At 39.0% G+C, this 16,256-nt stretch overlaps 1 protein-coding gene across 1 annotated transcript in view; it reads left to right on the top strand.

Annotated features, from left to right (window-relative positions):
• Positions 1-16,256, top strand: part of Thsd7b (thrombospondin type 1 domain containing 7B) — a 706,540-nt gene that overhangs the window by 343,702 nt on the left and 346,582 nt on the right. The window contains exon 10 of the mRNA XM_027417733.2: positions 14,950-15,079. Coding sequence (XP_027273534.2) covers positions 14,950-15,079 — 130 coding nt within the window. The remainder of the gene's footprint in view (positions 1-14,949; positions 15,080-16,256) is intronic.

Genomic DNA, 16,256 nt, shown 5'->3' with positions numbered 1-16,256 from the left:
CACCTGGTACTTATCAAAAACCAGCATAGAAAATAATGAGGTGAGACAATATTGGAAGCTAGCGGGTAAATTAGACAGCCACTCAATTATGAGAACAAGAAATGAGGAGTATTTGTTTTCTTGAACAGAACATGTGACTCCCAGCACAGCAAACAAATAAGCATACTCAGTATCATTTAATGGCGTGTCCTTGTGACTTGATGAGCATAACTCAGCATTATTTAATAGTGTCCTCATGACTTGATCAGCATAACTCAGCATCATTTAATAGTGTGTCCTCATGACCTGGAGCACATTGGGAGTGCTGAATCTGTCATCCATCCCGCAGGTCCACATGACTAGGTGATCATGGAAATACTTGTCTGCTTGAAGAATTTTAGTGCTGAGAGAGGAAAGAGTGAGAAAGTATGAGAAGTCTGAGGAAGCAACCTTTTCTACCTTCCATGAGTGTCTGCTTCCAACAAGAAAGATAGTTGTGCATGCCCATGTAATTTCCCATCTGCACTTGTTTAGAACTATGAATTGTTTACAAGGCCCCATGCAAATGAAAGTGTAAAATCCATTGCTCAAAAATTATTGAGATTACAGTCTGAACAGTTCACATGCCTAGGATGCTGTGCACAGTCCTTACTGGTTATCGCTACTTCTTTGAACCATCAAGAACAGGTTTTGAGTTTTCATTCCTACAAACAGATGCAGTATCCAATGACTAATGTAATAATACATGTATTGTTATTGACCTGGGAACAAACAAGGACTGGAAAATTGTTCACTGTGACTTGACAAATGTTCACTTTGCTGACTGGCAGCAAGACAGAGCCTTTCACAGCACACAGGATGACCCAGGCTTCCTGGCTCCAAATCCTCCGTAGCACTTTCCTGGACCTTGCCCATATATAAAACCTGTAATTTCTTACCAAAAAATTGAATTGACAAGACCAGCTCTTTTCAATTTGCTCTGGGTAGAACCAACACAAAGAACCCGGTAAATGTCTACCATGGGGATTAACTTGCCTTCTGCTTTAAAGTTATATTCTCTATACTGACTATCATGATTAGCTTTATGTATCTGCTGGCCATTATTCTGAGTCACATAGAGAAAGGAACCTCAAATAAGGAAGCCAGATCTGACTGGCCTGTGGCTCTGTCTGTAAGATATTTTTTTAATTGATAATTGATGCAGGAGGACCTTGCCAACTATGGGCAGTATTATCTCCATGCAGGGATCCTGGGACTGTATGAGAAATCTAGTTAAGCATGTCAGAGAAACTAGTCAGGAAGCAGTATTCATCCATAGGTATTGCTTAAAGATCCTGCTGTGGGTTCCTGACTTGGGTTCCTTCCATGATGGACTGTAACCTGTAAGCCAAGCCAACTAAAAATCCCTTTCTTCCTCAGGTTAGTTTGGTCAGGTGATTTATCACAGAACAAACAAAACCCCCCAAAACCTAGGACACTAAACTTCCTTAATTACATAACATCATACTGCTGTTTTAGGGTAAAACAATGGGACTTCCATTCCCTCTCCCTCTTCCTTTTCCCTCACAATGACACCACCATTCATAAACATCCTGCTGTGTCTAAAATTTGACTCAGGGCCTTTTCACTTACTGTTTTCTTTTCCTATTAAGTTCCATAATTATGATCCTCACCTCATTCAAGTTCTTCACATATTCGTTTCCTCCTACTGAAGCTTAAAATTATAGCCTTCCCCCAGTGCAAATACACAAACACACACACCCTCTCTCTCCTTCTCCTTCCTTTCCTCTTTCCCTACAACTCTCCCATTTAGTTGCCAAGTGATATACTCCATTTTCATCTTGTTTGCTTTAAAATGATCTCTTTTTGCTCATTCCCCACCAGAATGCAGTATTCTTTGAAGACAGGAATATTTTTGCTGTCATTCTATTGTGTCAGTTTCTAGACTGGTTTCTTGAAGGATTTTAGTATTTTTCTAGAACAGTTCAGAGTACTTATACAGTTTTCATCTTCTAAACATAACACTATGAATTGCAACTCCAAAGTACATTTATGAAGGTGTCTGCTGGAAGGATCTAAAAGGGTCTCCTCCAGTCATTTTCTTCCTAGAGTCAAAGCTAAGATGGAAGGAAGCCCTCATTCTTTCTCTCTTTTGGATAGGTGTTTTCTTTCTAGACCACAAATAAAGTGTCTTCAGTCTTGTTGTGTGTTGTGTTTGTGACAAGGACAGTGTCTGACCAAAGCCTACTCTGTGCTCTGGCCACAGGCTCTATCTCCTATTTCATAACTGAGTGCATTTGTTTAGGCCAAGGCTCTCAACACTCCCACAAAGACGTTTTCCTGTGGGCTGGTGCGCTGAAATGTTTTCTCAATTTCTTGCTTCTATAAACAGTCATTTATAAAGCATTATAAAAAATTCAAAGATAATCCCAAGGGAAACAAAAATGAGAGTATATCCAAAGGAGCATATCAACCAATGATAACATGGGAAGAAGCTAGTCCTTTATTAGTATTTAAGAGGACTGATATTATGATGTATACTGTGTCACCATCGGACTGTCAGTAGTGTCACTGTGGCTGTGTTTTTGAAGAGATCCTTTTTATCAATGTATCTTGAAGCATTTGTATGGGAGTCTTATAATGCCTGATCTTTTAAAACTAATTTTGGAATAATGAGTGTTAAGGATGATACAAACTTACCCATGAACTGCTAATTACTGGTGCTGGTGGTGATCACTGGGTTCTTTTGATAAGCTCTATAATCTATAAAATAAAAATTATATGGATTTTAAATTAGAAGCATATGGCTCCTGAGTTGTAGCTTCTCTGTGTCAAGAGTTTTTCAAAGACACCCATTATTAGAAACTAATGTCTTCATTTTCCCATCAAAGAAAATGTATGTTGTGGGTGGCTGTGTGTCCATTCGTAGTTTTCATTCATTCTCTTCTTTTTTAAAACATCAATTTGTTAGATTGACTGCTGGATTTTAAGAGTTACAAGAAGACCACAAGAGTCTCATTGTTCAGTAGAAGGGTCAAGAATGGAAATGGAGTTTTAAGGATACCTGGAGCATGAGAAGGGGGCTTTTTGTTGAGGTGGATGGGGAACTCTTTTGAAGGAGGTGATTCTCTGCCCTGTTCTAGGGAAACTAAGGAATTCATTAAATGGGGAGACAGGAAATAAATACAACACACGTGGGCCTGTCCACCAGCTTGCCATCTTGTTTGCTCACTGGAAGTGACTTCTTCATCCCACATCATGCTCGGTGTCTTCTCCGAAATGCTGAACACAAACAAGCAGTGTTTTTGGTTGGGAGGATTTCTTTTGACTTGGGAAGATTTGCAGAATCATCGTGACAGATCTTGAGTTGGGCACTGAGCAAACAGGGTATTCCTTTTTTTAGCTATGTACATTGTACATGCACAGCTTGAAAGAGAGAGGGGCTTGGTCCGGCCCCAATTTATTGTGTCAAACTCTGTTGACTCCTCATGAGAGCCCTTACCCATGAGGAGGGGTTGACTCTGAGTGGGCTTAGGGTTAGGGAGGAGGGAGAAATGTGGTTGAAATATAAAATGAAATTTAAAAAGAATAAATAAACTATATAAAAAGTAACTTATTTGAAATGGTATCCGAAGAGATGTATACATGAGTCAGGGTGCAAGGTGTTTATTCCCACACTTGGGACTTCATCTGGGTATTCACAAATTTTCAGATTTTGAAACATATCAAATTTTCGTATGACAGAAATTCAACCTGTGCCTAATTATGCTTCAGAGCCTCATTAATGAGGTATTCCTTCCCTTTGGGGCACTGAAAGATAATTCCCGAAAGTTCACCAACCTTGGATTACAAACTCTAATTCTAAGAACTTATATTAGGATATCAAGTCTGAGCGAAAAACAAAACATCAAAAACAAACAAGCAAGTAAACAAACAAACAAACAAAATCCCAGGAATATCAAATGTCAATACATCTTGTAGTGGGTTCAATAATAACAAAAAATTCAAGAACCAATAAAAACACACCATATGCACAAATGTGTCAAGAGACTTTGTTTACCTTTCGATAAAAATTTGTGGTGGAAAATGAAAGGGCCAATGCTTTGGTTTCAGAGTCATTTCCTTTAACCTGCCCTACTACTATCCCCCAAACAGAAACTGTGCTCCTAGGACTGATGTTTAAGTGCTATCCCTGGGACCTTGCATTCAGTAGACCAGTTTGTATCCAAATGCACATCCTGGGAGGGGCATTGAGAAAGATTTATGGAGCTGAACCACAGTGGCTGATGGTAGCTTTTGAATGCCACCAAGTTTCATCACAGCAAATGGTCAAGCAACCCATGTCACCCTCCTGTGAGGAAAACAGATGAATACAAACGGTCGGGTGACACAGAGCTTCCACTACCCATGGCCTCTTTGAGTAACATTTCCCTTCTTCTGTGACCCAGGAGCATCACTTGGATGCCATCTGTCCTCCAGCCTTTAATACAGTCTCATGTGTAAATACCATCCCTTCCTGCCCCCTGGAATATAAAGCATTAATAGAACAGGGCATCATGAATTATTGTAGAGAGTTTTCCTAATATGTATTCCAGTATTCCTGGCTGATAGTGACAGCATCTTAGGCTGCTGTTGCAGAGGGCATCTGTGCCCCCAGAACCTGTTTGTATGCACACAGCATGGTGTTCTGGTCTCAATGCTGATGGAGTACAGCACATTAGAAAGCCTGAAGCAGCCATGCACTCATTACCTCATCATCTAAAATGAAAAGAGGTCAAGATGGGGCCAGGGGATGGATAAATCCCCATCATATCAGCACACATCAGCAAGAAGAAAAGACAAGTGAACCTCATCAATATAAATGGTATTGTTAACCCCCTTGTTTATAGTACACATGTCTAATTATACCCATTACAATGTACTTGGCTGGAGGGCAGGTTGCAGTTTTAGATGTGTTAAAAGCGGTGATGATTTACTCAATGCCTTTTCCCCCTGTGGCTTGGTTAAGCCTACTGCATGTTCGTTTTCCTGTTTTATATGTTGAGTGAATATAGGACTTTGCTGTAATTGTGCAAAATCAACTGTTCTCTCACACCGAAAACTTTTCTTGTTGTTAATACAACAATTTTTGGGCCCCACACAAACAGACATTCTGATTTACCTATGTGGGTTGAAGGGAATGGAGATCTGGGAACGTAACTCTTGAGTGTCTGAGATGCAGCCAGGCTTGATGACTACATGATTTAGACCTTGAGATCAGGCATGGATGACTTGGGGAATGATAGAGACAGATCAAGCTCAAAGACTGTCCCTGCTGGATAAGATACACCCCTTAAACTAGATGTCTGAGTAGAGCAGTGCTGTCTTTGTAGGACTCCTAACTGTGGAAGTGGGAGTATTTCTGACCTTTTCACCTACACTGGGACCCTTTCTCCTCCTACTGGACTTGCCCAGCCTTGATATGAAGGTTTGTGCCTAGTCTTATTGTAACTTGACTTGCCGGGAAATATCCCTGGGAGGCCTGTTTTTTTTCTGAAGGGAAACAGTGGAGGAGTGGAACTGAAGGAGAGGGGAGGTGGGGGTGGGGGTGGGGACTATGATCAGGATGTATTGTATGAGAGAGGGATGATTTAAGAATAAAACAGAGAAGCAGTGTTCAGATATAATAGGAAGTAGAAGAAATGAAAAAAACCTCTGGAAATTTAAAATTATTGTCAGGCTTTAACAAGTCTATGGCACTTACCAAAGAGAGAAAATGTTTATCTGTCTTGACTCTTTTTTTTTACAGATTTCATTCAAGTTTTACTTGATATATTTGACATTTTATTATACTAACAATTTGTGTTTTTTTTTTAAATGTATGTATCCAGTCAGGTACATTTTAAATTAATGTTGCCTTTCTTTTCTTTTCCTTAATTCCCCTCCTCCTCTTCTCTCCCCTCCCTTCCTTTCTTTTTTCTTTACCACCCTTATTTCTATACCATACATGATAATTTAAAAATAGCCCTTAACTGCTTTTCATTTCTGTATCAATTATAGAAATTCACTCATTGATGAATATTCATAGTATAACTCTTTTTTTATTTTATTAGTTCAAATTAGGAACAAGCTTGCTTCACATATCAATCCCTTCTCCCTCTCCCTTTCTTCCCCCCTCAACATCCCACCTGCCCCTAGGCATCACCCCTCCACTCCCCAGGCAGGGTAAGGCCCTCAAAAGGGGCTCCCCAGACTCATATGCTGCATAGTTTATGCAAATATAAACATGATTTGCTCCCTCTGAAGTGTATGTGAAAGGCTTACACAGAAGGCATTTTAAGTTCACCTGTTGGTTTTTTTCACTCTTGCAAGATGCTTTAAATCCCATTTAATCAGGCATTCCTAAGTGCTGCCCTGTGAATTGGCCAGGCAGTATTACCCACACAGGACAAGTAGGAACATTGAAGCTCTGAGGTGTTAAGTGCATTGCCCAAGGTCATATAGCAATTCAGTAATGAGCTGGGATTAGACACCACAGCCCAGAGGTCTTGTCTGTTGCCAGTTCCATTGAATTTGAATTTCTGCTGCCAAGTGAATGATGATTATGAAAATTTAAGAATATAGAATACATATTTTTTTCCAGGCAGTGTTCCAAAGTGAAAGAAATAGATGGATATGCTGGAGTCTGTTTTCCATATTCCTAGAAAGTTTGGCAGAAGGGCTTGGCAATCTTGCTTAATTTCACCTGTGTCTCGATGGGTTCTTTGGCTTCCTGAAGATCTTCAAGGCTGTGTGTGCTTGATAAAGCTGCTCTGTAGATCTTCAAGGTTGCACGTGCTTGATGTAGCTGCTCTGTATACATGGCACCAAGATGAATAGAGAGGCTCTATATGAAAAACTTTGTACATTCACTTCTTCCATTACAGCACTTTTTTTTTTTTACCTCTTATGCTTCCATTTTTCTTTGAACAAAGAGTGAGAATGTAAGTCTGGTAGTCTTTGGAAAATACACTTCAAGATGATCACTTCTGTACTTATATGAAAGTCCTCATAGGGACCTTCTGCATTATTACCTGGCCATTGAGTTTCACTTCTGCTATACAAGGAGATTTCATAATGCATGTATATACATTGCAGTTTCTCACACAGAAGCCAGCTGAGCAACCCACAGACAGCAGATGCCTGTTAAATATTTATCAACAATGACAACATTGCAAGAGTCCTGATACTCTGTCACTCAAGTGGGATATGGGCTGCTACTACGTCTCTGTTTTTGTTCATTTTCTATTAAGGAAGTTAACTCTTACTCTATCCAAAAACTGTGAAGAAATGAGAGAGACATTTTCTAGTGTATAATTAATCAGTAGAGAGAATGTAAACTTCGAATGTGATAGAATGAGGAGACTTGGGCTGCCTTAACTCAGACTACAGTTTTTGTCTGCAGCCCTGGTTTGGAGTGTGAGCCCCTTTCCTTCTTCATTCTTGTGTTGATGGGCTGTAGATTCTCTTTCATGAGTAGCATTTATTTGTGACATTTCTATCATAAGCACACATCTGAAGTTTAATCGGGCTGTTCTTCTGAGGAGGGAATACACTTCCCTTTCCTTTAATTTTTAATTTAATGATTTGTGAAAAAAAATTCTAGGGGCATCAAATAGTACTCACTAGATGGGTGAGCTGCTATCTCAAATAAAATTTAGTGACAAAAAAGTCTAGTGACCAGACAACTTTTGGAACAACTGTATAGCCTGTCTTTTCCATACTCTTAAAAATTGAAATCCTGGGCTTCAGAAAAAACAAACTCTCACATCTTTCTTATATTCAAATAGGTAGCACTGGTGATGGTGTTGATCTGAGTTGTTGAAATATTTATGCAAACTGAGCCACTTGTAAAAGTGAACCCATAAACTATCATGATTTAAGCCATGATAGCAACATTAATTAGAGCTTCTCAATATAAACATGGTGTCTGATTATCCCTTCTCTTCCTTTTTATTGATGGGGAAGGCATCACTCAGCAGGAACATGAGGTCAGATATGTTACTCATGGTCTCTCCTGCAAGCACACAAGATGGAATAAAAGAATAGCTTGTAACTTCTCTTTACTTTTTAGAAAATTAGAGATGGGTCAATTATTGGAATGTTTTATTCACTTTTTTTTTCTTCTTACCTTCTTTCATGAACCAAAATTACACTAGAAAAAGTCCCCATCCTGGGAAGTGTGCATATAATTTATATGCAGTATCTCATCAAAAAAGAACAAGAAACATTTTTTGTCCAGTTGTACATCCAGATAAGTTGAGGTTAAAGGAAAGTCCTGAATTCTAGCAGTTCCTGGAGTTGCAGAGGTGTAGCTGGCCCTAGGAAGAAGTTAATGCATCACTGCTGATATAATATAAATCCTTAAATGTCACTTTAAGCATGTTTCTGCTTCCAGATGGTTGGAGAAAATTTTCCAGCATATTTCTTTCTCAGAATGGTAGATGTCTCTGTGAAACTGAGTAGGCTGAGAAGGAGAGGCTCAAGGTGATATACTTAGAGGAGCATCAGTGTCATGAACCATGTTGTCTCCATAGGGTCTATCCACAGTGGGGACATTTAAGAGACAAGAGAGAGCTTTGGTGTCATTTGGAAAATCAGAACACTGAAGATGGTGTTGCAATAATATCCTGTTTTGCTAATATCCAACCATCCCTTTTTGTTTTGTTTTGTTTATTTTTTTCATTTTTTATTTAAATTAGAAACAGGATTGTTTTACATGTCAATCCCAGTTCCCTCTCCCTCGCCTTCTCCCCTGCCCACCACTAACACCCTATCTATCCCATACCCTTTCTGCTCCCCAGGGAGAGTGAGGCCTTCCATGAGGGATATTCAGAGTCTGTCATATCTTTTGGGATAGGGCTTAGGCCCTCCCCCATGCATCTAGACTGAGAGAGTATCCCTCTATGTAGAATGGGCTCCCAAAGTCCATTCCTACACTAGGTATAAGTACTGATCTGCTACAAGAGGCCCCATAGATTTCTGAGGCCTCCTCACTGATACCCACATTCATGGAGTCCAGGACAGTCCTATGCTGGTTTCCCAGCTATCAGTCTAGGGGCCATGAGCTCCCCCTTATTCAGTTCAGCTGTTTCTGTGGGTTTCAGCAGCCTGATCTTGACTCCTTTATTCACCACTCCTCCCTCTCTGCAACTGGGTTTACAGTTCAGTTCAGTGTTTAGCTGCTGGTGTCTGCTTCTACTTCTATCAGCTGCTGGATGAAGGGTCTAGGATGGCATATAAGTTAGTCATCAATCTCATTATTGGGTGGGGGAATTTAAGGTAGCCTCTCCACTGTTGCTTAGATTGTTAGTTGGTGTCATTCTTGTAGATCTCTGGACATTTCCCTAGTGCCTGATTTCTCTTTAAACCTATAATGGGTCCCTCTACTATGGTATATCTTATCTTGATCTCCTCTATTTTTTCCCAGACTCAGCCTTCCTGCTCCCTCATGTCCTCCTCACCCCTCCTCTTCACCCCTTTTCATTCTCCTAGCTCCCTCTCCACTCCCACCACGCTTCCAATTTGCTCAGGAGATCTTGTTCCTTTCCCCTTCTCCAGGGGACCATGTATGTCTCTCTTAGAGTCTTCCTTGTTTCCTAGCTTCTCTGGCAGTGTGGATTGTAGGCTGGTAATCCTTTGCTCTATGTCTAAAATCCATATATGAGTGAGTACATACCATGTTTATCTTTTTGTGACTGGGTTACCTCACTCAGAATGTTTTCTTCTAGCTCCATCCATTTGCCTGCAAATTTCAAGATTCCATTGTTTTTTCCCACTGAGTAATACTCCATTGTGTAAATGTACCACATTTTCTCTCTCCATTCTTCAGTTGAGGGGCATCTGGGTTGCTTCTAGGCTTCTGACTATTACAAATAATGCTGCTATGAACATAATTGAACAGATGTCCTTGTTGTATGAATGTGCTTCTTTTGAGTATATGCCTAAGAGTGGAATTGCTGGATCTTGTGATAGAATGATTTCCATTTTCCTGAGGAATTGCCATACTGATTTCCAATGTGGCTTTACAAGTTGGCACTGCCACCAGCAGTGGAGGAGTGGTCTCTGGGAGCTTGTGCCATGTGGGTTCATCTCCAACACTGGATCTCATATCTTCACCCCCACTCTGTCATGCATGTTCACCATCTGTACTGGCAAGTTCAATCAGTTACAAACTTAGTATCTATGCTTTACTCCAAAACTCTAACTGAATATCATCCAGCATCAGGTCTCAACACTCATGGCATTTAATTCAATGAGATATATGCCAAATCCCACAGGTCATTTTTACATACTTATTTCATCAGCTGTTGCTGCTGTGCTGGGAAATGGTGGTATAGGCACCTACCATGAAACTATAAATATCTATATTAGTGTTTGAGGCCCACTTTCGTATTTCTATGTTAAATATAATTCTTGATCTTCAAATTATTATCTTTTTAAATGTTACTTCTTTCCACTATAATTAATAACTTAAGCTTAATTATCCTTCATGACTTAGTGATGACAGATTATGCATAAATCAAAAGTGGATTCAGGTGAATTGTTTGTTAGCCATAATCATTCTAAAGCAATTGTTTACATTTGCAAATGAGTATTTTCACTTATTGTTATTTTTCATAGGCCTAATGAGGTGGGAAGCATCACTCACTACTGACATTTAAGTCTTCTGCAGATAAGTGGGCAGATGAAGAATGGCTTGAAAGGAAACTGGAATCCATGAGCTGTGCTTAGAAATCTTTCCTCTGGAATGTTTTCTTTTAATGGAAATTCATAGACTTCAATGTCTGTGAAAGATCGCCTAATTATATTAAAGGTGTTTTGAGAAAATGTTTCTCTCTTCTGCTATCCATTTTATCTGGAAGATGAGAACCATTATCATGATGATAATATTAATACTCAGGAGTCATAATAATAAAATAAGGTAGTATAAGCAAAATCCTCAGAGTGGATCTGACATTAAGCTGATGGGCAGTTCTTGTAAGTCATTTGGTTTTGTATATATAAATGTTCCAAATATCTCTATCTTCAAGTCACCATATCTACTTCCATACCTGCTTCCCATAAATCATCTTTTTTTTTGTGTAGTCAATGGAGAAGGAAGACTGTCTAGTGTAATTCCGTGAAAGTATCCTCAGTTTGGCTTACCTTGTCTTGTCTGGCTTCATAGCATGGATGAAAACTGCTAAAACATTCTCTTTTCTGGTTTCTCTTGAATTTCTGCAAACTCATCACCCTGAAACTGACCTGCACATAGAGGTGGTGTGATAATATCTTTTATAGCATCATTCTAGCTGTGCACACTGCTCTGCCTGCCCTTGTCTTTGTAACAAAACTGCTGTTCATGACAGATTCAGGGAAACCCCTTCAGAACTGACTATTCCATATGACCATCCAAGGAGAAAGACATATACACAGAATTTAATGGATGTCCTACACATTCTGGTATTGTTTCCATATCGAAAACTCCTGACTAATTCTACACCCCTCTTCAAAGTCATGTGCATTTCCTTTTATTTACATAAAGTGACCTTTATTTTCCTCTATATAAAAATTTTACCTGTATGTTAATTGATTATTTTTTACCATAGAATCCATCTTGTCCAGCCTCCACCTGAATAACCACTAGACATGGCTATCAGTGTAACTCTGATAGCACAATTGAATAATTTGATCTGGAGTCACACAATAGTGTGTGTGTGTGTGTGTGTGTGTGTGTGTGTGTGTGTGTGTGTGTGTGTATTATGTATGCCTGATATGGGAGTAGAAATGAGATTCACTTAGTTCTGCCATCATAGGTCTAGTCTTCATTGGGTGTTTCTCTCCCTTTCTCTTCTCTGTTTCCCCCCTCTTTTCCTTCCTCCCTCCTCCCACCCTGTGAATCATTAAGGTTGTTTGGAGGGTCAGGAGTATGAGAAACTTACTAGTGACTATACCATGGAAGGAAATGTCTCTCTTCTACCTGAAGCCATCAACTGCCTATAGATCCCCAGGGAAGGGACGGGCCTTCCTCAACAATTATTAACTGCCTTCTTAATATTATATAACAATACCACTCATTTCTTCTCATTATCCTTGGTATTTATTTAAAGTCTCCTGAGACAATATGTGAATATCATACATGCAAACCCACACTCATGAGTAAATTCTGGCTAAATAATAATTTTCAGAATAAGCACAATGCAGCTGGAATTGATTGGGAGTGGGTGGAGAGACTTTCTTCTAAAGACATAATTATTTACAAAGCTGTCTACACCCAAGTGAAGATACTGTGATCTTGAAGCAGTGTTTCTGTGACAGTTTTCTTTATATGTTGCTATTTCTACACCCTGCACATGCTGCCTAGAGGGGATGATCATATCATTTGCTCTGTTTGATGTAGAAACATCTCCTCTTGGAACATTGGAAACAAGTCTTGCAGATGTGCAATTGAAGAAAATTTAATGAAGGGGCATTTTCCATGGAATAGACCATGTTATCATGAACTAATAAGGGATGGTAGTTTAGAGCCAGGCCAGTGACCTTTGCAAGACAAAACATTGATAGTGGAGGGTGCAGTTAATGGAACCAAAAGGCAACAGCCAGAAACAAGTGCCAGTAAGGATCTATAAGAATGGTGGCTTACAGTAGAAGGGGGAGGGGCAACAGGGTGACTCAGAAGGAGGTGTCCAGTGGAGTAATCCTTATGATCTCTTTTCTCTTGCCCCCTTTTTTTCTTTACCCCACCTGTGACCATCTTTCACTAGACAAACTTCAAATGAGCAGTGTACAAAGAGGCTAATGGCATCCTAGTATGGTTAGCTCCCTCCCGATGTATACAGCAGGCTAGACAGAGACAACATGGGGTCTGGAAAGCACATGCCAATCCAATACATCTCCACTCTGGCTCAAGCTCAGGACATGTGCAAGTGCTATGCTCTCCTTTGCTTCTGAAGATCTCACAAAAGATAGGGTTCAAAAATAATCAATTATTTTCAAGAATACAAGGAAAGGATTGTTTGTCCTTAGACAGGAGACCAAAACCCATTTGTAGAAAACAGATATAACTTAGCAGAGAGTGTGGGAGCAAGAAACTGAGCATACACCATGTGGAGTCATGACCTAACTTTTATAAAGTGGTGGCAATTGGGAGGAAAACCCACTGAATTAGGAGGACTTTAAAGCAGTGGAGACTGGGCAAATAAAAGACAAGTATGAGGAATAAGACTAAATAAACAACCGAGCCTTAAAAATATCTAAGCAATTATAAAAATTTAAAAATTAGTAAAAGATAAATTCCCATTAATTATAGCAGAAGGCCATCATGTAACTTTAAAGGTCATTCGTTAAGAAGTAATGACAAAAGCATAGGATTTGGAAGGAGCCAAATTAAATATGGAAACAGAACAGTTGAAAATGTTCCTTCTAAAGAGGGAAGCAGAGGTAGGGAAGTTGTGGGTCAGTTGCTCTCCTCTGTAAGTCTGTATTGATGATATTTTTAAAAATCCATGTGTAGACGTAATTGCCACAAATGCTCCTTTTCTCCTTTTGTTTTGCTCCATTTAATTTACTGGCTTTTTAGAAATTAACTTACTAACATTGTTAGGTCCATTACCTGCCCCATATCCACCAATTAATTCCTTTGTACTCTGCACATCCCCCTTCTCCATTCTTTGTACCTCTCCTATGCTTGCCCCCTCTCTCAACTCCCATAAACACATACTTTCTCCTTGAACACACAGTGGCTTCCTCCATAAATTCCTCTCACTTTTCCATCTCAGCCTTTTTTCAAAACTTTTTCCCTGACCCAAAATGGTTTCGTCTTTTGCACTTTAATTTTGCTATGTAGCCTTCCTGGCTTAGAATAAAATAAAATCTGTGCTTTCCGTGAGCTACCTTTGGATTCCTAAGTCAAAAACAAAATGTAGGTGTCTTTACAACCAGGATTGTATCTGTCCCCTTCTCTTTCTGTTTCATTGTAAATCCTGTACCGCTAGAATTTTAGTTGCAAATATATTGCTGCTAATATATTCTGCATGTAATAACTGGAATCATTTCTCAATGCTGCAACATAATTGGCAATTGTGGCTGATGCAGAAAGCATCTGATGATAGTGCACTGACATGTCCACGTCTTTCTGTTGAGGTGACTACTAGTACTTCTCAGCAAAACATTGAAATAAGCAACATTCTGCTCCTTATCAGTTGCACTGTCTTTCCCAACGATATTGATTATGGAGACTAAGTATCAATGAATAATTCGGACACTATTAATTTTAATAGAAGAGTTTCTACCCCATAAAGCTGACTATAAGGGGAAACTTCAAATTGAAGGAGGAGATACACAATGAAACCCCAGGCCCTTCAGCTGCTCTCTGAACTGAAGAAGGGAATATGAGTCCCAGACCATGATATGGTGTTTGCATGCCATTTGAAGTGTAGGGTATCATTAACTTAAATTCATTTGCAGCTGGAAATATGGGCTCAACAGCTAAGAGCACTTGCTGCTCTTGCAAAGGACCAGAGTTTGATTATCAGTACACACATGGCAGCTCACAGCTGTATGTAGCTCTAGATCCAGGGGTTGGATGCCCTTTTCTGCCCTTCCCTGACTTCAGATACTCACTTGCTTCATAGACATACATTCAGGAAAACACATGCAAATAAAAATAACATAGACATTCTTTTTAAAACTGTTTAACTTAAAATGTATCCAGACAGTAGAAAGAGGTGCTTGCAATCAGAATACCCAGATTAGAAATAACATTTGAATTTACAGTGCCTCCGTGTAGTTTCTCTCCCACAGGAGGAAAATGCAGCACCAGCTCCCAGCATCTGTTGCTCTTGTCTTAGTTTTGCCTTTACAAATACACTTAGCCTAACTATTTTTCATTTTTCTTCCAGTTACAACCTGGATTTGATCTGTGTCAATGTAACTAACAGGGACTAAAATTTTCTTTCTCATTTCCTTCAGGAAATACCACAATAAAACAGTCTCGATACAGGATTATCATCCAGGAAGCAGCCAATGGAGGTCAAGAGTGCCCAGATACCTTATTTGAAGAAAGAGACTGTGAAGATATCTCATTGTGTCCTACATACAGGTAATTAGTTACATTTGAATTGTCATTAGACCTGAGCATAATTGTACAATATTTCCTTTCATGTATGGTTGTTTAGTGATTTTTTAAGTGTAACATTTTATACCTTCAAATATTCACTAATTTTCTTCTCTTTACGAGAATGTATTCAGAAGGAATAAAGAACATGAATACCTAATTAACAAGAGACTAAAACTGGAGCATGATTGGCTATAAGTGAACTACTGGAATACTGCCTCTTCTGCAATCAGCTTTCTAGATAATGATCCAAAAAGAGACAGGATGAGCTTTTTATCTGGAACACACATACATACACACACACACAGAAGCAAATATTACACATACATGCACATAGATACAAACACATACCCTTACACATACACACACACCTACACACACCCTACACACACACACACACACCTATACATACATACCCTACACACACATATTACACACACACACACACTATATATATATATATATATATATATATATATATTACACAAACACATACAAACACATACAGACAGATACACACAATCATGCACAAACACATATAAGCACACACACATATAAACACAAACATGCATCCATAGGAACATACACAAACGAAGACATTTAGAAACACACATACATACACACAAACACATGTAAACACTTATACATACACATATGCATATATGAAGACTTATATACACATATGCACACAAACATACACATAAGCATATACACATAGAAACACATAACCACAGGTAGACATTCACACACACACACACACACACACACACACACACACACACACACACACATTCACAGGCAGAAAAAGACACACATACAAAATCACACACATAGACGTATACACATGTATAGAGAAACACACAAAACCATATATACACACATGTACACCCAAACATAGCCAACACACAGAAACACCCACAAACACCTTATAAACACATATACATATCCATACAACACACACATATATATGCACACAACTACTTATACACATAGACAGATAAACACAGAAACACATAGATGCACATTTCCACATATACATACACATATACACATATAAATACACAATAGACAAAACACAAATATATACTACCATACCATGAGGTACCATATTAATCCTATTGTTCTCATCTTTGAACTTTCAGCAAGCTATTAAAAAAATAAG

The sequence above is a fragment of the Cricetulus griseus genome, chromosome 5, assembly GCF_003668045.3.
Source record: "Cricetulus griseus strain 17A/GY chromosome 5, alternate assembly CriGri-PICRH-1.0, whole genome shotgun sequence".
Classification (NCBI taxonomy): Eukaryota; Metazoa; Chordata; class Mammalia; order Rodentia; family Cricetidae; genus Cricetulus; species Cricetulus griseus.
The sequence above is the reverse complement of the archived record's forward strand: the minus strand, read 5'-3'. Positions and strand labels throughout refer to the sequence as shown.